At 34.0% G+C, this 24,000-nt stretch overlaps 1 protein-coding gene across 1 annotated transcript in view; it reads right to left on the bottom strand.

Annotated features, from left to right (window-relative positions):
* The window catches only part of LOC145252742 (prestin-like), a 402,460-nt gene extending 388,106 nt beyond the window's left edge, over positions 1-14,354 (bottom strand). The window contains exon 1 of the mRNA XM_080112612.1: positions 13,422-14,354. Within this exon, the coding sequence (XP_079968738.1) occupies positions 13,422-13,446 (25 nt within the window). The 5' untranslated portion in view covers positions 13,447-14,354. The remainder of the gene's footprint in view (positions 1-13,421) is intronic.
* Positions 14,355-24,000: the final 9,646 nt, after the last annotated feature.

Below are 24,000 nucleotides of genomic sequence, written 5' to 3'. Positions count from 1 at the left end.
GTTTCACGGCGAGCTAACCAATTTAGCTAAATTTTAAATGTTAAATAAATTCATTGAAAGATAAATATTAGTTTTCTGTGTCTATTTCAAAGATAATTAGTAAAGTAACATCCTAATATAATGAATAAAAAAGAACACCTTATTAATTTTTATTTATTGTGGACTATTATCCTCATCCTTTCCTAGTTGTTTTCACGACGTTTCGGCCAACTATTCCTCTGGTGTTCGTCAGGTGGTATCCGCGACGGATAAGAACTCTGAATCTCCTGACTGCATTTACTGCAATTACTGCTTTCCGTAGTTGCGCCTCACCACGTTTTGGCCAAGTAAGCCTCTGGTTGGCTTTGGGTAGGATTGAAACCGCTATCTTCAGACAATTCTCACCTGGAACCTTAGCGATTCAACGTCTCTATCAACTACGCCACGGGCCCCAAAGGGGCTTTTTTTTTAGTCGTTGATAGAGACGTTGAATCTCTACGGTCTCAGGTGAGAATTGTCTGAAGATAGCGGTTTCAATCCTACCCAAAGCCGGCCAGAGGCTTACTTGGCCCAAAACGTGGTGAGAGGACAACAACTACGGAAGGCAGTGAATGCAGTGAATGCAGTCAGGAGATTCACAGTTCCTATCCGTCGCGGTTACCACCTGATGATGGCCAGAGGAATAGTTGGCCGAAACGTCGTGAAAACAACTAGGAAAAGATGAGGATAATAGTCCGCAATAAATAAAAATTAATAAATAATACTCATCTCAATGAATTCCAATGAAAATAAAGAACACCTTGTTTGTACAAAAAATAGTTGAATTAGCTCCCCAAGTCGAGGGATTCTGTCCTTCGAAAAATCGCAACTAACGGAAGTTTTGTAAAACATCGATTATACGGAAGCCCCAAATCTGAGACAGTGGAAAAGCTGTCTGAAAATGACGTCATGTAATTAAAAGGAGGTAGAGGTGCATCCGTACATTCCTATCCTGAACGCTTGTATCATTTTTACCATTTTTTAATTTAATTATTTTTCTATGTTCCTGTTTTTAAATTATTTTTTTTATTTTTATTTTTCAAGATTATATAAAATTATGTTACACCGAAAGTTTCATATTCATGCAAGCAAGGAAAATATTAAAATCTAACAATTTAAAAAACAAAAACAAAAGTAGTAATATTTTTGGCAATTATAATTTCTTGTGTGAAAATATTAAATAAACAATGCTTAATTCAATGATAATATCGGTAGTTCAAGAAATTAATTTTTCTACGGGCTATATCGAATTCATTTATATGGACTTTAGGGGCTCTTTTCGTGATGTCCATGTAAAAATTAAATAATTTTTTAACTGTTATAATTTACGATGCTTTATTTTCATAAAAAAAATAAATTCATGCATTTTTTTACTACTGAACACCATAACTTTAGTTAAGGTATTTTTTGTTTAACCGAAATAATACATTTCCACTAACATTTAAATAAAAATAATCGGTTCATTATATCCCATTAAAATTGTTTAATTTGCTGAATTTTGCTGAATTTTTAAGTAAAGGGCGGGTTTAAAATGATTAGTCATTTTGTGCATCGGCATTCATTTTGCATGTACCTAATAGAAGGCTCATATCGCTCTTGAGATTTGTATACGATTGGCCAACTAGTAGATGGTCTGCAACAGAAAAAGAAAACTGGTTTTCATCAAACTGAAAAGGAATCATGTCGTCTTTTTGGGGGAATGACAATATTATTGTTCAGTCTATTATATAAATCTCACCAGTATGTATGTATGTATGTATATATGTATGTATGTATGTATGTATGGCTAAAACTTTCAACATACACGACCAACACTGAGAAAATTGGTACGTTTGAAAGCTCAGTTACTTGGCCGACAAATATCCAAAAATTGGCCAAAAACATTCATTCTTTCACCGTTAACTGGACCATTTTCTGCAAAGAGGGGTAACTATTTTTACAAAGTCATTGCGCCTCGCGACATCGACATACGGATAAAAGATATTATATCAAGCGCCCGTGACGTCACAAGTCGCGTGGCTGAGACGACTAAACATTTTCTTTTTTTTTTCCACGTCCTTTTCCTCTTAGCGTTACAGGTTCGAGCTTACTACTTTTTTTTTTTTTAACTTCTCCACACCGGCCCCAGGCTATATTTTTTTTTGCACTCGCACGGGTACTCTCGGGTATTTAATACTTTTTTTTATATAGATAGGGACTTTGGTTGCTAAATACTCATGCTTATTTATTTATTTACTTATTTGCTTACAAAATTTTGCTTTCAGTTTCGCTTCTGGTTGAAGGCACCCCAAAGACTTTTTTTTTTTTTTTAAAGCGGATTTTACGATCGGGCAACCTACCCCCCCTTCTCATTTGTTTTTTACGACCGGGCAACATCGGACACTGGTAATAATCTGCAAATTGACCAAACATCTTTAGGATGTACGTACACGTCAGGCAACAAAAATGTCATATTCCAAAAATTACGTAAATTGATCGAATAGTTTTATTTTTAACGGTCCTGGATATGACCTTAAACTATATCCGATGGTGAGGCCCCAGCTTGTAGGCTTTGGGGAGTGTGGAGCCACCCTTTAATTGCCATTGCTCCCAGGTCCACTCTGACCCGGAGAGGTAGTACCTGTTAGGGTCCCAACTATGGGTTAAATAGAAACTGACTTGAAAAAACATATTCTATTAAAAAATTTTTCATCCAAATCACTGGATTCGGCATTAAATAAGCTGAAAAGGGTTGATATGCCGTAAAACAAAACAACTAACCAACCTTTATTTTTACAAAGAAAATCGAATTCTATGAGGAAGCCAAAAATCGTAAAAAGTATTTTTCAATGTATAACAAATAATTTCATCAATTTACGTGAGTTTTAAATGTGACATTTTCGTTCAGTGGCGGCATAAAAATTTCTCTGCATTTTTATTTTTAGGTTGAATTCTGAATAAGCAATAAATGTATTAACAATATTTAAAGGTTTTTATATAATAAAATAAAATACAAAAAAAAAAATCAAATGTGATATTTTTGGATAAAGTTATAAAAAATATTTTTACATTACAAAAATAATATCGTTACGCATGCGCGTCAAGCTTGCTTTATTGAATTGGTTTAAACCATAATAATAATAATAATAATAATAATAATAATAATAAAGCGACACCATTTCGCTGACAGTGGTTACCTTATTCGGATCGTAAGCTTTTAGTATTTACGTTCGAGCCCACATGACGGTGGTTTATTTTATTTATTTATTTATTTTTTAACAATTTTTAAATTTTTTTTTATTTTTGAAAGGTTTAACATTTAAACAGGGTAAAAGCTTTTTATTTACCACAACATTTTTCTTATTTAGAGGCTTACGTAATGTGATTTTTTCCCTTTAAAAAAAAAAATTGAATTATTTTGATGTTCGCTAAAACTGGTTTTCACGTACTTCGTGTTTTATTTATTTTTCCCACACCTCTCTCAACCCGGGCTGTTTCTATTTTTTTTCTGGGAATTGCTCAATATCCTTAATACAGCGCCTCTCGACACCCGGGTAACGCCGGGTACCCTCGCTAGTCCTATATATATATATATATATATATATATATATATATATATATATATATATAAACAGCTATCTTTGTACACGTGTTTCGCCGTACTACGGCTCATCAGCGTAACTTCGAACCTCCAACCACAGAGCTTATAATCAAGTGAGAATACCGTAACACCACGAATCATCAGCCTAGATAACGTGCTATTTCATTGCCTTTTAAGTTACGTCGATTTTTTGTTTTTATTAACGACTAGCGGGGGTACCCGGCGTTTCCCGGGTGTTTAGAGGTGTATGTGTAGGGGGGTGTAAAGAACTTCTTAAATACCCCCCCCCAAAAAAAAACAGCCAACGAACGTAAAACTTCTTTTAAAAAATCAGAAAAACAAACTCCTTCCCCCAAAAAAAGGACGGCGTTGCCCGGGTGTTTGGAGGTGTGTATGTAGGGGGAGGGCAAGGAATAAGCGAATTAATAAGCCTGTTTAAACTTTTTTAAAAAATCGGAAAAAACAAAACAAATAAAACAGCGAACGGACGTAAAACTTCTTTGAAACAATCGGATAAACAAAAACCCGAGAAAAAGGGGGAGGGGAAAGAACAAAAAAAAAAAAAAAAACAGCGAAAAGCGAAAAAAATGGTATAAATAACCTCGTTTCAATATTAAATGTTTAAAAATCGAGAAAAAATATATCTGATAAGTGGGATTGAACTTGAAATCTTGAGACAACGGCGCTGTCACTTGACCTATCGCGCTACAATCTCGTTGATGAAAGTAGGTCGATTTTTATTAGATTTAAAACGAATTTAATGTACGACGTCTTTTGCCCGTATTGACGCATGCGTAAAGCCATCTTGTCATGAAGATACCATTTTTTTCACCTCTCCCTGTAAAAAAGAGAGCCGTTAAGGATGAAGGAATGAATGTTTTTGCCCAATTTTTCGATATTTGTCGGCCGGAGGTTCGAGCTTTAGAATGATACCTGTCTGGCGAAAATCCGTGGCCTGTGTCGAAAGTTTTTGCGAAACATACAAACACACAAACACAGACACATTTTCGCTTTTATGTATATAGACTAGCGGGGGGTACCCGACGTTGCCCGGGTGTTTGTAGGTGTGTGTGTTTTTGGGTAAATGAAAAGAAAAGTCGTTGGTTGTTTTAAAAAAACACGAAGCCTTGACGCGCAGTTGGAAAATAGTAAAGCGTGAAAAAAAACAAAAAACTGCGACCTGGCAGGTGCCCGTTTTTGACGAGTTATTGACGTGAACTTTGAGTGCGGGACAGTGTTTTATTTACCGCGAGTCTGTTGGCTTCTTTTTTTTATACGAAAAAGCTTAATGCACATGCGGCGATCGTAAGCAATAGCTATTCAGCAGTTGACATTTTCTGCGGGACAGTTTTTAATGAGGTCAATAAACCGGTTTGTTTATTTTTAATTAACTTTGGGGAAAACCAGCTCCCTGTTTATTAGGGGTGAGTGTTTCGTCTCGAAATTAAAGCAACCGTCTGATATGACGAAGCCGACATTAACCAAACGTTACATAGCTTTCTAGAGACCACTGGCCCTGGGCTAGTAATTCAAATCGAGTTTGCCTTTTTTTTATACCCAAAAACGAAAGCAACTCGTACCGATCCGAAAATGTAGAATAATTAACGTTTCAAAGTCGGGCAAATTAAATAGAGAGGCGACCACCGTTGTTAAGTCGTAGATATTATCATTTAGACGTGATATAAAAAATTTAAAAAATGAGCGACGGCCTCGACAATCCGCCGGAAAAAAGCCTTTTGAAGACATACACAAAAAGCGAACATACATACATACATACACACATTTTCGCTTTTATATATATAGATAATTAAATTCGGTATACAGTGTCTCCTTCTAGGATGTTAGGGAAGCCAACTAAGCGAGGTAATTGGCTAGTAATTTAAAAAATCGAGAGTGACTATTTTTGGAAAGCTGGATGGTCCTCATAATAAAAACCGACCTTGTGAATATATGTCATGTGTCTATTCGAAAAACTTAACTAAATATTTTTAGCTTATCAAATTGTAATTATATATTCATAAACTTCATTCGCTAACATTATTTCAGGAAACTATGATTTCGATTAAAGCCAACGTCCTCCGACTTTTTCATTTTATATTATGGCAACATTAATTTATACATACAGGGTTAACTGGCGATGCCCGTCTTGCTTGTTTGTCAGAGTTTAACGACCTCTTCATCATTATAAGTTGATCCTCGGTCAAATAGTTTTTTTCTTTTGAAAGCTAGACAACGTTGCCCATGCATGTGTTCTTTTTGCGGATTTTTATCCTCATCTTCATAGTTTGTGTTTCACCACGTTTCGGCCAACTCATCGTCTGTTATTTAATTGCAACGAATGCTAAGTCTTTTTTTTTTTTACCTACCCGGCATTGGATGCGATGAAGTCATCATTTCGTCTTGGGGAGACTCCATGTTTTGAAAAACTTCTTCGTTTGACCTTTACGCCTGATCTGAGATAGAAGACGTACATAAAAATCCGTTGCCAAGGCTGCTGGAAAAATGGTGGGATCGTTCTACCGCTCTAGTAGGTATTTCACTATTGATGCAATTCTCTACCCGTATAAGAGCCAAGTGCGTTCAATGATAGAGTACTGTTGCCACATCTGGGCAGGAGCTATTAGAAGCAGATTATCCTGTCTTGACAGAGTTTAAAATAGCCTTCGTACTCCAGTGGGGCATTCCCTTTTCTCTTCCCTGCAATCTCTTTCTCACAGAAGGGACATTGCGAGCCTGTCTCTGCTTTATCATTATTTTCATAGCAAGTGCTCGTCTGAGGTCCAATCTATGGCCTCCCTGGCCTGACTTTCACAAGAAACGCTCGTCTACTGAAACCACTATCAATAATTCCCACACTCTTTATCTGTGCCTAAACCTAAACGTAGATAACATGAACAAAGTTTCTTTCTTAGAACTGCACGCCTGTGGAACTCTGTCCCGATTTCCTACTTTCCAACTGACTACAATATGCTCGTCTTCGAGTCCAACGTAAACAAGTTCTTGAGGAGTAGTTCCCTTAAATAATCTAATTTATCAATAACTACGATTACTAGGATATTTTCCAATTGACTACCGTACACTAATTAACCCTTATCTTCAAGTGGTCTTCGGGGCTTGATTAGTGGTGAAAATAATAATAATAATAATAATAATAATAATAATAATAATAATAATAAAAATAACCAGTTGTTTTCTCACTGCGTTTTAGCCAACTAATCCTCTACCCTGTTTAGGTAGGATTGAAACCGCTATCTTCAGACAATGCGACAATTAGAACCGTAGAGACTGAACACCTCTATCCACTGGGCCCTAAAGGACGATCACGGTTGGGTTTTATGGTCTTATAAATCGAATTTTGTGTTTTTACCTGGTCTTCTATTGTCGGGTCTCTACCGAATGGAGTTATTATTTTTATTTTTACTAGCGGGGGAGAGGGGGGGGTCTCGGCTTGGCCCGGGCGTAAAATACGCTTAAATATGATATTTTAATTTATCCAGATTTCGTATAAATTATTATAATCGTGATTCCACAAGTAAAAAAAATTGTATTTGGGTGCCATCCGCTAGAATCAAAACCGAATCTGTAGCATTCAAAGCTGGTGAGGTTACCAATGTACCAACGTGAGACGCATATGAACTGATTAAAAATTAAAAATTAAGACACTGAAAAAATCGAGAAAACAGAAAACAGAGAGACAAAGGATCAGACGAGAAAAGAAAAAAAATAGAAAGAGAAACAACTACACGGAAAATTCATAAGGATAGCAAAAGATGAGAATAATTGAAACACTTGGACATAGCTGCGAAAAGGGCACCGAGAAACTGAATCTCTCATAACTGCAGCACAAGACAACGCGATAAGAACCAACCACATCAAAACAAAGATCGACAAAACACAAGGAAAAAAGCAAATGCAGGCTCTGTGGCTAAAGAGATGAAACGATAAACCATATAGTAAGCTCAAAAGGAATACAAGAACAGGCACGACCAAGTGGGGAGGGCAGTACACTAAGAATTATGCAAACATTTGCATCTCGAACGCACAGACAAATGGTACTATCATAAACCAGCAATATTACTTGAAAACGAGAATCACAAAATCCTATAGCACATAGACATACAAACAGATAAACCCATCCAAGCAAGAAGACCAGATGTCATAATAATAAGAAAAAAAGTCCGTTTCAAATCGTAGACTTTGCTGTTCCAGCTGAGCATAGGTTGAATATCGAAGAAATGGAAAAACGGAACAAATACACAGAGCTAGCCAAAAACCCGGAAGGGATATGGATGATGAAGAAAATCAGGATAATGCCTATAATAGTAGGAGCACTAGGAACAATTCCGAAGAGCTTTGAAGAAAGAATGGCAGAAATTGGAATCAGAGGAATGGCTGGAAAGATACAACGAATAACAATAATGAAAACAGCTGAAATATTAAGGAAAACCCTTGAATGCAAAGCCTAATACACGTGAACCATATGAGCGGCCAGACAAACTGCTGCAAAGACAAAACATGAGGAAGCGTTGCATGGAACTAAGAACATTAAAGCAGTAGACCTATAGGTTCGCTATCCCCTCTCCCACCCCCTCCTATTTCCTCATCACTTCTTTTAATGGGAATTATGCAGACAACTGAATCTTCAACGCCCTAACAAATGGTACAAGCACAAACCGGCAGCCGCACTTGAAAATGAAAGTCACAAAATCCTATGGGAGATGGATATACAAACGAATAAACTCATCCAAGCAAGAAGACCGGATATCATAATGATTAACAAGAAGGAAAAGTCCTACCATTGTAGATTGTAGTTTTTGCCGTTCCAGCAGACCACAGAGTGAAGATCACCGAGATAGGGTAGCGGAGCAAATGCACGGAACTGGCCAGAGAGCTCAAAGGGATATGGAAGATGAAGAAAGTCAAGATTACACCACTAATAGTAGGAGCACTAGGAAAAACACCGAATAACTTCGAAAAAAGAATGGGAGAGATTGGAATCAGGGAGATGGCTGAGAAGATATAACGAATAATAATAATAATAATAATAATAATAATAGACACGAACTCTGTTCCGTCTGCCTGCTTCCCACCTGACTACAACTTGGATGTTTTCAAGTCCAATGTTAATAAATTCCTAATGAACCGCCCCCTTAAGTAAACACTTCATCAAATCTCCACACTAACGTACTGTACTTGCAGTAACCCTTATCCCTGAGTTGCTTCCGGGCCTTGATAAGTGGTGACCTACGTGTAAAAAAAAACAAAAAAAAAACGATAAAGTGGGGAAGGCATTACACTGGGAATTATGCCGACTGCTGTATACGGTTAAAATATTAAGAAAACCTTTGAATGCGGAGACTAACGCACATGAGCTACAGGTACAAGCCAGGCATACAGAAACTGCTACAGATGTAAAGCACAAAGGAACATCACCTGGAATCACGAAAACTAAAACTGTGTAATTGTAAGTTACCTTCCCCTCGTTCCCCTATTCTCCACCCCCTTGTGTGTGTGTTTGTGTGTGTGTTTGTGTGTGTGTGTGTGTGTGTGTGCGTGTGTGTCACCAGAAGCTGGCGCCACACCAAATAATTAAGGGTCAAGTAGGATGGAAAGACCGAGGAGAGAAAGCACTATAGGACCTCCGCTGGATGAGTGCAAAGAGGCCTGGGACCTTGAAGAGGCTTACTGCCACCCAGTGAAGACTTTGATGATGGCCTGTGTAACTACTTTTAGTGAGTAAATAATAATAATAATAATAATAATAATAATAATAATAATAATAATAATAATAATAATGATGATGATAATGATAATGATAATAATAATGATAATGATAATAATAATGATGATGATGATAATAATGATAATGATAATAATAATGATGATGATGATAATAATAATGATAATGATAATAATAATGATGATGATGATGATGATAATAATAATAATGATAATGATAATAATAATGATGATGATGATAATAATAATAATGATAATGATAATAATAATGATGATGATGATGCTGATAATAATAATAATGATAATGATAATAATAATGATAATGATGATGATGATAATAATAATGATAATGATAATAATGATGATGATGATGATGATGATAATAATAATAATGATAATGATAATAATAATGATAATAATGATAATAATAATGATAATGATAATAATAATAATGATGATGATGATAATAATGATAATAATAATAATCCATTTACCATAAATATCTCTTTTAAATCTATCTTTTTCCAACTCTTAGCGGCAACACCGATCAAGAATATATAAACTTTGTGGGTCTTTGATTAGTAGTTTAACACTTTTAGTTGACCACACAACCATACGAATACACAGACAACTGCTTTTTATATAATACACTAACAAGGGTACCCGGCGTTGTTCGGGCTATATAAAAAAAAAGAAAATGAAGTTGCGTTTGACTACACTTGCCAATAATTTTTGTTTTAATTATTTTTACAGTGCAATAGTTTTAATCTATTATAAAAATCTCAGTTGTGTGTGTGTGTGTGTGTGTGTGTGTGCGCGCGTGTTTGTATATCTCACTAAAACTTTCGAAATCCTATTCGAGTAAGAATGATTCTAGTACTGTCTTTAAAGACGGACTCGGATGCATAATATGTAAAATTTAGAACCAAATATTCATTTTTATTCTACCGTAACAACCGCAGAATCTGATGGGGTGGTCACGTAAAATCGTCTCTTTCTAAACGATTTCAACATTTGCGCATGCGTAAACCGTTTATCTCCCCGATACGTTAAATACATAAATTTGTATTACCATACTTTGATCATCACTGTAGTCGAATTGATTAAAGGGTTGTTTCATAACTATTAGGTTTTGCGTTCGCGCCCACCTTCCGGCAGACGTTTCGTTTTTTTTTATTAAACACATTTTTGATAACGTTTATTTCAGTAAGCTTTTGTATTTAAACAGGGTTAAAAGATTAAAAAAAAAATTGTTTGGTCCATTCATCCAGCACGGCCGTAGCCGAGACTGAACTCACTACACGAGTTCGTAGTGTAATTCAAATCTTGTCGATAGCTGAATACTTGATGGTTGGCAAGGACTATCAAGGGTATTTTTTATCGTGATGCTCTCACTAGATGGGGTGCCTATCACGACATAATCTTAATCTACAAAACAAACAAGGAAAAAAATAACAGTATTATTTTCGTTATGGTCTATTTATTTTCGTTAAATCTTTATAAGTAAAGACAACACTAGTAGGCAACACAGTTGCTCCAATCGATAAGATTAAAAAATACAGCGGGCACTTCATGCTCCCCGAAAAGAGGAGGCAAAAGCTGAGAGGATAGCCTCCTGAATTCAAACAGAACTAATTTTTTTTTTTTGTCAAGGTCCGGCTATTTTTTACGCTCGTGATCATGGAAGAACGTGAGAAATAATCTGTTTAGTCATTAAAAATAGTTTGATGTTGTTATTAGCGGAGGGAGGGGGGCTTTGTCCGGTCGTAAAGTACGATTAAATATGATATTTAATTTGTCCAGATTTCGTATTTATTAATCGTGATTTCAAAAGCCCCCCCCCCAAGTATTTAGATGTCATCAGTTTGAATAGAAGGCGAAACTGTAGCATTCAAAGCTGGTGACGTTACCACCGTACCAACTTGACATGCATATAAACCGGTTAAAAAATAAAAAAAATAAACTAAGATGAATGTACATAATGTTTTACGACTTTTTCAATTTTGACCCATTCTTTTGGACCCCTTAAAACAATTTTAACCGGATAAAGACCCATAAAAGAACTGCCCGTAAAAAATCCAATCATTTGAGGCCTCTTGCGCCACTCTGCGACTTTTAGTTTCGGAGGAGACATAGTTTGAAAATATGGAGACAGACAGACCGAGAGACAAACAGGGATATAGTCGTTCATATATTAAATTTTCGGTATATATTATTAAATGAGTAATTATTTGCATTAAAAATCCAGTTAATACTCTGCATCTAAAATTAAGAAATTTAGAAAAATACCACCATTCTTTTAATAGGCCAAAACTAAACAAAATGGCCACCAATTTTTATCTGATATCAAGTTTATCTATTTTTTTTTTTTTTTTTTTACATTATATAGTCGTCACTCATCAAGGCTCTGGAGCCACTAAAGGATAAGCATTAATGGGTACCGTAATGGAAATTTAATAATTTATTTTAGAGGACGGCTCTTCAATAACCCGTTCACGTTAACCTTGAAAACTGCCATGTCATGTCATAGTCAGCAGGGAAGCAGGTGACTATTACATGACATGGCAGTTGGGTTCCACAGGAGAACAGTTCTAGGAAAATAACTCTGCGCATGGAATTTTCGTTTAGTTTTATGCACAAATAGAGAGTAGAGAAAACCGTTGATAGTTGCTGTAGTTAGTCGGATGTTTGCTGCGAAAGACATACTGAAAATGACTGGCAACTGCTTTTCTCAATTTTAAATGCGTAATTCTGACGGGATTTTAATGAAAATGATTCCTTATTAAGTAATATATAACGAAAACAGCAACATAAAACTATTTGGATTTGAATTACTATACACATAGATTCGAAAAAGTTGTCAAAAAAAAAAACAAAAAAAAAAAAACAAATTTATTACAATTAAATGTTATCAGAGGCAAGATAAGTTACTTTTCTACCGACTTGGATAATTTTCGGGTTTGTATTACTGTACATATAGATTCAAAAAAGTTGTAAAAAACCAAATATATAACAAATAAATGTTATCAAAGGCAAGATAGTTTACTTTTCTACCAAACTGGATATAATTTTCGTGTTTTTATTCAATTTAACATGTTTATTCAGCTCGAAAAACATACTGTGTTTACCGATGTATTCGAAAATTCAAAATGGCGGCCGACTCTCTCTTTAACACGGTAAGTTTGGGAAAAGGTGTTATAAATAATAAACTAGACAAAATACTGTTAGAAATTCTCTCAATATATGTTACCGTGACATAACTTGACATATATTCGGTGGTTTTTTAATAGCATTTTGTCTAGTTTATTATTTATAACACCTTTTCCCAAACTTACCGTGTTAAAGAGAGAGTCGGCCGCCATTTTGAATTTTAGAATACATCGGTAAACACTGCATGTTTTTCGAGCTGAATAAAGATGTTACATTAAATAAAAAACACAAAAATATATCCAGTTTGGTATAAAATAACTTATCTTGCCTTTGATAACATTTATTTGTTACATATTTGTTTTTTGACAACTTTTTTGAATCTATGTGTACAGTAATACAAACCCGGAAAATTTAAAGTGGCGCCGCACTCTCTGCTGAACACAGTAAGTTTGGAAAAATGAGTTAAAAATGAAAAAGATACAAAATACTGTTAGAAACTCGCTCAGTATATGTTACATAGGCTGACATATATTCGGTGGCTTTTTAACAGTATTTGGTATATTTTTTATTTTTAACTCATTTTTCTAAATATACCGTGTCAAAGAGAGTGTCGGGCGCCATTTTCAATTTTCAAATACATCGGTAAACACTGTATGTTTTTCGAGCTGAATAAACATATTACATTAAATAAAAACACTAAAAATTATCCAGTTAGGTAGGAAAGTAACTTATCTTGCCTTTGATAACATTTATTTGTTATATATTTGTATTTTGGCAACTTTTTCTAATCTATGTGTACAGTAATACAAACCCAACTATTTTAATTACTAAGCAGATTATTTCTCATGTTCTCCCATGATTGTGAGCGTTATAAATTGCCTAAGGTCCCCGCAACACAATCGAATCCCAAATCTCTTAAAATCGTCACACTTACCTTTCAAAAACTGTAACAGCCCCATCTTAATCCGGATTTTCTTCCAAGGCGTTTTTTTTTTTTTTTTTTTTTTTTTAAATTTCCTCGTTTTTATTTGCGTTTCGTAAGACGAAACCCTTTTTTATGAGTTTGTTTCAAATCGGTCTTTTTTTTGTGGTTTTTGCCACTTCAGCGTTGACGAAGCACCATTTCAAATCGTCCTAAGAGTAAGAAAAAGTGTTGGATCTTTTCTTGCAATATGTTCGTTCTTTTTTTCTTTTCTTTTTTTTTTTTTTGGCAGTATGAAATATCTCACAACGGGTGAAAAATAACAAAAAAAAAAAAAAAAAAAAAAAAAAGAAAACAAAAGAAAACAAAACAAAAAAAAACAATAAAAGCGCTTTTGTTCTTAAAACCTCCAACAAAATTATAAAGCTGTCTAAAAATCAACTGAATTCTATTAAATTAAAAATAACAATAAACGTTTCTCTAATTGGATTCTGATAAACACCACAAACTTGTTTTTTTTATATTTTTTATCTCCCTTCCTTTTTCTATCAAAGTCGCCGAACTAATTAATAGATAAATAGCTTCTGCAGTTTATCCTTTTTTCTCTTTTGTCTTCATGGAGAGATTCATTTAAATCATAAATGTATGTTTTTTTTGTTGTTGTTTATAAGACATACATCAACAATGCGTGGTCGACAGGTAACACATTAGCCACGCCTCCCCCAAATCTTTTTTTTTTTAAATTGAAAACTAAAAAACAAATAACTACGTAGTTTTCTTTCTTTCTTTTTCTTTTTAATAATCACGCGGAAACATTTACACATGTGTCACTACATATGGCATGCTGGGAACGTGTAGGCACCAATATGTACAAATACGAGAATCGTCTGGCGGATTGGATACTTTTTTGCGCACCCCTATGTGTGTCTGCTAATTAATTTAAAGCTACAAGTCAAAGAAACTTGATCTTTAGAAGGAATGCAGATCGCTCTAAGTTTATATATAGGGTGATTGAAAAGTAACACCTGATATTTGGTAATCTATTATAAAAAGCACAATTGTCTGTGTGTATGTGTGACTGTATGCATGCTTATATGACCAGTTAAAAGTGCAAAACGACTGACTAAGGAACCACAAAGTTTATATTTTCTTGATTGGCGTTTCTCCAGATGTATAATATCTAAAAGTAAAAGAAAATTATTTATTCTTTAGGCGTCCAACTAAAACCAGGTTTTATCGAGGTGGGTGGGTGGATTTGATTTTCTATATAAAATCTAACCTGTTTGTTTAAATGTATGTATGTATGTATGCCTAAAATTTTCGACAGAGGCGACGGATTTTTACGAGATCGACATCGTTTTGAAGCTCGACCCTCCGGACGACAAATGTCGAAGAGTTGACTAAAAACATTAATTCCTTCTCCATCAGCCGGGCACTTTTCTACAAGGAGAGGTCGCTTTTTACGCCGATGTTTTCGAAAGTCATCACCTGTTTTGATTGACTAGCCTTCATTTAAACCTTCACCACTTCCGGTTTAGTGATGGACGCAATGGCAAAGACGTCACGTTCTTTTTTTTCACATTCTTTTCCTCCTTCGCGGTACAGATTCGAACTTGCCTGCTTACTGCCACTTTATTATTATTATTATTATTATTATTATTATTATTATTATTATTATTATTATTATTATTATTATTTATTTATTTATTTTTTTGCTCAACACACACGTACAAACACCTGGGCAACACCGGGCACCCAGGCTAGTCTATTATGTAAAGGAGAGCTGAAAGATAGGTGGGGAAGAGGGATGTGATAAAAGTGGGAAGGAGAAAGAGAGAAATAGAGAGACGGATTGAAAGAGGGAGAAAAATAGAAGTTTTTATATAAAAGTGTTGCACAGACTTTTAAACCGCTTCTATTTTGATTTTTTATGGTCCCTAATAGCCCCGATAGTTATTATATAATTCTTTCAAAGTTTGAATAGGGGGTCGGAAGCGAGACTCATAAATTTTCCACTTAGTTTTCATCAGCGATATTTTTGTCAATGTGGAAAATATGGCTTTCTGGATCAGCTGTTGTTTTGAGTTGTTGATATGTAGAGGTTTTACATCTTTTCATAGTATTCGTCGCCATTCATTTGTCTATTTATCCATAACCGGATATTTTTCTGTATACCTATCTGTGTGCTTGCTAATTAATTTTAGGGTGCTCATCCTTGAACTAACGATGGGATGGTTCTAAGGGCGATTGCTTTCTTTCTGTGGACACCTCTCCAGACAAGACATGAAGCCACTTAATATAATAAAATAACAAGAGCAAAAGATGGATATCGATAAGACAGGAGATGTCTACTGATCCTGCTTCTGAAATAGTAAGCTGTATTAAGATGAGGTATCAAGACAGCGAATTGATGGAGACCAACGATGGGTGACAATTTAAGAAGACTACGCGCTGTAAGTCCCGCGTTGAAGCATAAAATTTCCATGTTGGTATCTAGGAGCGCGTTTAACTCACTAGGGGAGATGCACCCCTGAAAGGTAGGGAAACTATTGTCTTTACTTGTCTTCCCAATATTACCATGGCTTCTACAATTTGGATAGCCGTGGTCGATGACGCTGTTAAAACCGCGGTGTTGCTGCTGCTGATAATGATTTGAAAAGATAATTTCGTATTGTACTATAACAGCTGTTGTAAAAATATTTATTTCATAGAATTATCTAAATAAACATGTTTTTATTCATAGAAGCAAAAGAACCAATTTCGAACGTGGTGCATTCGTACTTTTAGAATTGAAGCTAAAAATTGTCGTATTGTTATGAATTTTGGAAATGTTGTTCTAAATTATTGGATTTGTCAAAGGAGGCATCACACATGGCATATTCAATCAATCTTTCTTTTAAAAGTTACATTTTCTGTGTACAACTACAGAGGACCATCCGAAATATTTAAGTAAACACTTTCAATAAAGTTTAAACACCTAAAATCCATTTTTTCGAAAATGCTTATTGTTTATTAACTACATATGTAAAAATTGAACGTTTTAGCTGGTGCACTCTAATCTCCATCTCTCTCTCTCTTTATCTATCTATCTATCTATCTATCTATCTATCTATCTATCTATCTATCTATCTGTATCTCTGTTAAATGAATGACTTTTATTACTTATTTATTTGTTTACTTTCCTTATTACGTGTTCTTTTTACTGTTTCTTTTACTTCTAAGGGCACTTTTAAAGTCTTTGTTCTTACATATATGTTCTTACTTATGTGGGTGCGTGTATGCTCTTATTTCTTGCCTTGAAAGGTCTCGACGTGTACGTGCAAATACATAATCGTACATACCTGCTTGCCTTGTCCAGCGGATATCTTCTTGGACGCTGGCCTGCCATCTCGTGGGGAGTGGTCACTGCAGCAGACAGACGCATTGATAACACAAGATGGATTTGAAGCTTCAATTCCTTTTTTAAAAGGCAAGCCTATATCTGGAACCCATGGTTGTTGGAGACCCAAGATTTCCCGTCTGTATCATCTGCAGTCCAAAACCTACTCTCATGTCATCGTCAATCGGAAGCCTCGACCACAATTCAGTGTCACCCCTAATTTCCGGTGCATTCTATCTAGGTTGACAAAAGGTGACTTGAGTTTGACGCCTGTCAAACCCAAACTTTTGTGACCCCACTAAACTCGCTGATGGGAATCGAAAATATACTTACATAACTTACTATTTCTACAAACTACCTATATATCATTTAAGCTGGGATTCCCAATACTACATCTCCTCTCTCTCTCTCTTTCTCTCTCTCTCTCTCTCTCTCTCTATATATATATATATATATATAATTAATTATAAAACTCAAATGGCCTTGTAACTGGTGTTGTAACCCAAAATCCGGTTTACGACATCCGGTTGCGCAAGCGTACATAAACAAATAATCAACGCGACAATAAAATGTATTGTTTTACTGTGTACGCTTTCAGCGTCCCAATTGTTTTTTTTGCGTTTAAATTATGCACATAAACCATTGTTAATACTTTCTGCATTTTTTTTACATCATTCCTTTCCGTATTACGTTTCAGTTATTTTAACGCAATTTTCTTACAAATAAATCTACTTTAACCCGTTGACAACCATTTTACAACGGCGATTTACTAACCGCCTTCATTTTTTTTAAAATTTATTCTCCATTTTTGATACACCTTTCTTAAAAACATTCATACATTTTCTTCTACACTACCAACATAAATAAATAATTCCGAAAATATCTTTTTTTTTTAATTTGCGTTATAAATAAATAATAAACGCGACCATAAACGTATTGTTTTACTGTGTACGTTTTCAGCGTCCCAATTGTTTTTTTTTCGCGTTTAAATTAAAAGATATATAAAAATTTGAATTTAACTTTAAATATTATGGTATCTGTTAAGCGCACATTTACTTATAAGTATGGCAAACCACTTATAATTCAATGGCTGTAAGTTTTTTTTCTTAAAAAATAAACAATTATAAACCGAACGACTCAGAAATCTATCTATATTCTTTTTTCATTTTCATATAATTTCATAGAAATGTTTCTGTTATGTCACAAAAAACTATTTTCTTTACGTCACAAGTGTCGCGCTCATACATTAATTCCATAGCTAATATAACATACTGAACCAACGGGTCACGGGTAGTCTAGTATATATCTATATAATTTCGCGCGAATTTCGATTCCGGTGCCGATTTCGAATCTCGCTAGATTCAACCACTCTAATGAGTCGTAGACGAAGAAACACGTGTCAGTGGATAATTATATTTTGAACTATATAGTGGCTGAATGTGATGAGATTCGAAATCGGCAGCGGAATCGAAATTCGCGCGTAATTATATATATATATATATATATATATATATATATATATATATATACTTTTTATTTATTCTTACGTCAACATTTAGGTATCGCTATACAGTCATGAGTATGCTTCAGTCAACTTGTTATAGATAACTAGAGACTTCAACAAGAGATGATGCTTTTACAAAAGGTCAATCCTTTCTTGCCATACTTTGTATTGAGCACTCTTGTATAAACCTCGTTATAATTTATTCTCTGAATATTCTTACTTGTAATAATTATATATATATATATATATATGTGTGTGTGTGTGTGTGTGTGTGTGTGTGCGTGCGTGTATACGTATACATATACATTATTTTTACTGCGTAATCAAGAAAATGTTCTATTTTCTATTTTATAATTTAATATTTATCTGTAATGTAAACCCTTATTGCATCCCTTTGTTAATCTCATGTGATGTGTGTACTTGATTTGATAACGCTTTTGTCATTTTTTTCTATGTAAATTGTAATTACATCTTTTTAACCTATAAACTCCATGATTATTTTGGATAAACGTTAGATATTTTTTTACTTAAGTCTCAGAAAATATGTCAAAATGTTCTATTTGCAGTCTAATCCCTATGCTAATAAAGAGACTTTGTTTTAATAAAACCATTTATCACTTCAGAAACAATCGTACCTAAATTGGCTGTTGACCTTAAATTTTTAAAGCCTACGTAAACATATTTTACTAACAACGTATTAACTGATACCTTACGTATATATATATATATATATATATATATATATATATATATATTTGCTCATATATCTCTCTATATATAGATATATATATGTATGTATATATGCAATATATATATATATATGAAATATATATATATATATATATATATTTCATATATATATATATATAGATAGATATATAGATATATGAGCAAATAGTTAATAAAACATGTTAAAAAACACTTTGAAAAAGAATTAAAAACATTTTTAATTTTAAAAGGAAACACTAAATAAGTGGATAGTCCTTAAGCCGCGGAGTTTCCAAGAAATACTTTCCTTCTCATCAGTGGGTAGGAATTAGCAAATTTCGGGATCAGATTTTGCTTGCATTAGTATTTGATGAAACTGCAAGTAAGTCAAAGATCTTACTTGATAACAAAAAGTGAAGCAGAGGGAATAGAATGTAAATCCGAGAAGTTAGTTAAATTTCCATTCGTACAAGTAAAATCCTAGGCAATCGCATAATTGGATAATATAATTCTCAATCAAATGGACTATAATAAAAAAAGTTAAGTCTTATACTCCTGGCTCTAAGTTATGTCGCCTCTGCACAACCGAAGCTTTAACTATAATAACTTCCCCTCGAAGTAACAATATAATAAATTCTAAAAACGAACTGATCTCTTTCTGTAAACATAAGTCCAAATTTAATTATGGTAATTTTGAAATTACATAGCTATTACTTTAACCTTTCAGATATATATAATTTTTCTTTAACATTATCGTTTTTTTCTACATACTTTCTTAATACTTTATAACTTAATAATCCTTTATCTTAATTCTTTATTTCTTCTTTGTTTGGCCGGGCTTTTTTATCTGCAATTTCCGTTTTAGTGTTTAAATATTCCTATCTATCAAATATATCAATCTACCTACACATTCATATCCTGTATGTATATTTACTTATATTTTACTATATGCATTTACTTACATATTACTTGCTTTATACGGAATTTGCAGATACCGGCTCTAAAGATTTTTTTTTAGTGTCTTTTAATAACTCCTGCTGATATTTTCTTAAGTAATAACATGTACATTTCAGTTGACCTCTTTTTTGCCCTATATTTTTGGCGCCTTTTAACGTCATCTTGTCTGGGTAATTTTGACATTTGCTTTTCTATTTTATATTATATTCAATCACCATTCAATTTTTTTCTTCTTCTTCACTCATTTTTCTTAATTACACCTTGTCTCGGTAGCCGAGTCTAACGTATATCTTATTTTTCTTTTAATAATATTATTGGAATTCTTTCCTCTTTTCCTTGTATTTATTTGTGAATTATTCCACGGATTTGGCCTTTTGGATTATTTTGGACCATCTACCAATTACGCGATTTGCTTTAATTTTACTTGTGCGAATGGAAATTTAACTAACTTTCTTGGATTTACATTTTTGGATTTTACCGTCATTGGATACTTTACCTTTCACCAGACTATCCATTCACGTGAAATCACCTTTTTCTTCACCCAATCCCCCCTGCTTCACTTTTTGTTATCAAGTAAGATCTTTGACTTACTTGCAGTTTCATCAAATACTTTTGTATGCAAAATCCGATCCCGAAATTTGCTAATTCCTAACCTCTGATGAGAAGGAAAGTATTTCTTGGAAACTCCGCGGATTAAGGACTATCCACTTATTTAGTGTTTCCTTTTCAAATTAAATATGTTTTTAACTCTTTTTCAAAGTGTTCTTTTGCTCTTATTATAAGCTCGATCTCCTATTTGGTTCTATCGAGCTTGTACATCTGGTTATTTTATAAATATTAATTCTTTAATATTTATAATATACTTTAGTTTTACCATATGAATCATTTTGGTAAATTTCATTGTAATTTTTTATTTTATTTATATATATATATATATATATATATATATATATATATATATATATATATGCATATGTTTCTGTCGAACTCGGGAGTTTTGATGAAATTTCTATCAGAACCCTGTATTTACTTCACTGGGTTAGCACCTTCCTGTTCCGTCAGCCATTACTGGATAGAGGTCCTAAGTAATTATTCGCAATTATATTTTCCGGTTGCCTACACTGAGAATTGAACCTTCAACCTTCAAGAGGATATCAGTTTGATTTTTCCAACTACTCTAACCATTGCGCCACGGTTCCTTGCGGGCAATCCCCCACTAACAAAGAATGTGAAAAGAAATTTTTGAAATTGTTTAATATGGTGTTGAGTTGAAATAACTATAAATGAATTAGTGAATTTAAAGATTTCCATGGCTCTGTGCGAGAAAACAGATTAGCAACTGTTCGTTGATTTATTTAAAAGGGAATCACAAACTTATCCAGGCCTGAAGGCCACTCGAGGATAAGGGTAAATGAATGTAAGGTGGTAGTGTAGTAATCCTTAATAGTGTACATTGTAGAATTTGGATTATTTAAGGGAACGGCTTAAGAAGAACTTGTTTACATTAGGCTTTAAGGATACCATATCGTAATCGGCCAGGAAGCAGACCAGTGGAACAGTATTCCACAAGCGGGCAGTAATAGGAAAGAAGCTTTGTTTATGGACTGTGTGGTTAGATTTAGGCACAGGTGGAAACTGTTGATAGTGGTTCTAGCTAGTTGTTTTTTTTTTGTGTGTGGAAGTTTTGCAAGGAAGGAATTTTTATGTCCATACATTGAAAAAATATCAGACAATAAAAAAAAGTTGGTGGGGATGGAGATAGAATGCAATAAAATCAAAAACTAGTAATAAATATCATTCATGTTTATTCTGGAGGTCGTCTAGTAGTTAAATTTTCCTGCCACTTAAACGAGACAAGTACACCGACTGTTATAGACAATAAAAGTTTATCGCGCAAGTGCTGATATATTTTTGTTAACTATTTTAAAGAAATTTAAAATGCCTTTTAAGCATTAAAATTAATTACTGACATGTTTGTGCATTAATTTATGTTTCGTATTTTAAATTATGTTTCAAAGTAATGCGAAAGTTTGTTTTCTTTTTAGAATTTTGGTAAATTCTTTTGCTATATTTTGCTAATTATTATTATTATTATTATTATTATTATTATTATTATTATTATTATTATTATTACTATTTTGATTTTCGGCAGATAGCTGTTGTAAGACATCTATCCATGGCCACTGTGCTGCGATCTCTGAATCTTCTATCTTTACAAGTACGAGTCTCATTTTTACTTTAAAGTTTTCCTTGTTTATTTCCAGTTCCGAGAACTAAATAAAGTTTATATTTAATGGCATTTTATTTACGCAAACACGGGTGTCAACAAATACAGTATGGTGATACTTCATATATTTGATACTATCGATGTTGCCTCCTCCAAAGTATCAGGAAATAGAGGAGAAAGAAAGAAAGAGATATAACAAAAGAAGAGGAAATACGTTTATCAAGGAAACAGAGGTATATGAAATAGGCTTGGTTGAAAGACAATAAAATGGAAAATGTTTTTATTCGGGTAGACAGAAGAAAGGTAAGGTTGTGAATGAGCGTGTGTTGTTGAACGGGAATAATAGGACATTGTACATTTTTCAAGTTAGTTTTGGGAGTGTCGGTAGGTTTTGTGGCAATGCGTTTTACGACGGCTGGAAAAGTTTGCGACAGTCAATGAGTATTTGCGACATTTTACGACAGTCCTGTTGAGGACAGTTACTAGTGGGACACAGTTGACGAAGCTACATCGTGGCTTGAACCAAGTCGAGATAGATTTGGAAGATCGAAATGACGTGACATCAACAGACTAACAGCCTTGATAGAACGTAGTTGTGAACCTTAGCGTGTATAAGGTCGATGGTGTCACACACGTCTAGAGTACAACTAATATTTACAGAAAGTGTCGGAGTCTGTGTTTTCCTTTTCGGTATTTTTACAAGAAAGTAACCAGTTACCAAGGCCCGAAGGCCACTCGACGATAGGGGTGAATGAATGTGAGGTGGTATTGTAGTCATCGTTAATGGTGTAGATTGTGTAGAATTTGGGTTATTTAAGAGGACGGCTCAACAAGAACTTGTTTACATTGGACTTGAAGGCTACCATATTGTAATCGGTTGGCAAGCAAGCCAGTGGAACAGTGTTCCATAGGCGGGCAGTTCTAGGTAACAAGCTTTGTTCATGGAATCTGCATTAAGATTTAGGTACAGATAGAGAGAGGAAGAACTCATATATAATGGTTATAGCTAATCGAGTGTTTTCTGTGAAAGTTTGGCAAGGGGTACCATAGATTGGAGCTCAGACGAGCACTTGCCATGAAAATAACGATAGGCTCGCAACGTATCTTCTGTGGGAAAGAGGTTGTAGGGAAGAGAAAAGAGCATCAGTCACTAAATTATGATGTTATATTTTATTTTTATACTTGAGAACCCACGCGCGCCCCTTGACAATTGAGACGACAACACGGCCAGAAAGAAAAGAAGAACAAGAAATTCACGACACACAAAGTTGGGGTTGGTAATCGTTGTCGAGGGTGGTCCCACGTTGGTTTTCACATGTATAGGTTTGTGAAAAAAGAAGTTTTTGTATATGATAGGATGTATGTAATGTAAGCCTTATCGTTTAGCATTCTTTTTGATATGCATTAACTGTTCTGACTATAAAGAACGCGATCTTTTTAAACAGAAGACGTTTTGTTTTCAGACAATGAAAAAAAAAATAACGTATATATAAAAGAACCTGCGTATCAATTACTTAATTAGATAATGCGTGAAGATTCGTGATATCTGGGTGGGCGACAAGGGTCATCTAGATAATAGAGCACAACATATCTAGATCAAAGTGTTAGATCTGTTCCTTTATGAATATAAAAGGGCAGTATTCTCAGCATATGTCTCGATATATATATATATATATATATATATATATATATATATATATTGTGTGTGTGTGTGTGTGTGTGGATGTATATATATATATATGGTTATAAATATATATATATATATGTATATATATATATATAGTACATTTTGAAAATATATATGGCAATTAAGCGA

Source organism: Euprymna scolopes, chromosome 29, assembly GCF_053919585.1.
Source record: "Euprymna scolopes isolate OS-2025 chromosome 29, ASM5391958v1, whole genome shotgun sequence".
Lineage (NCBI taxonomy): Eukaryota > Metazoa > Mollusca > Cephalopoda > Sepiida > Sepiolidae > Euprymna > Euprymna scolopes.
This window is presented reverse-complemented; position numbering and strand designations above follow the sequence as displayed.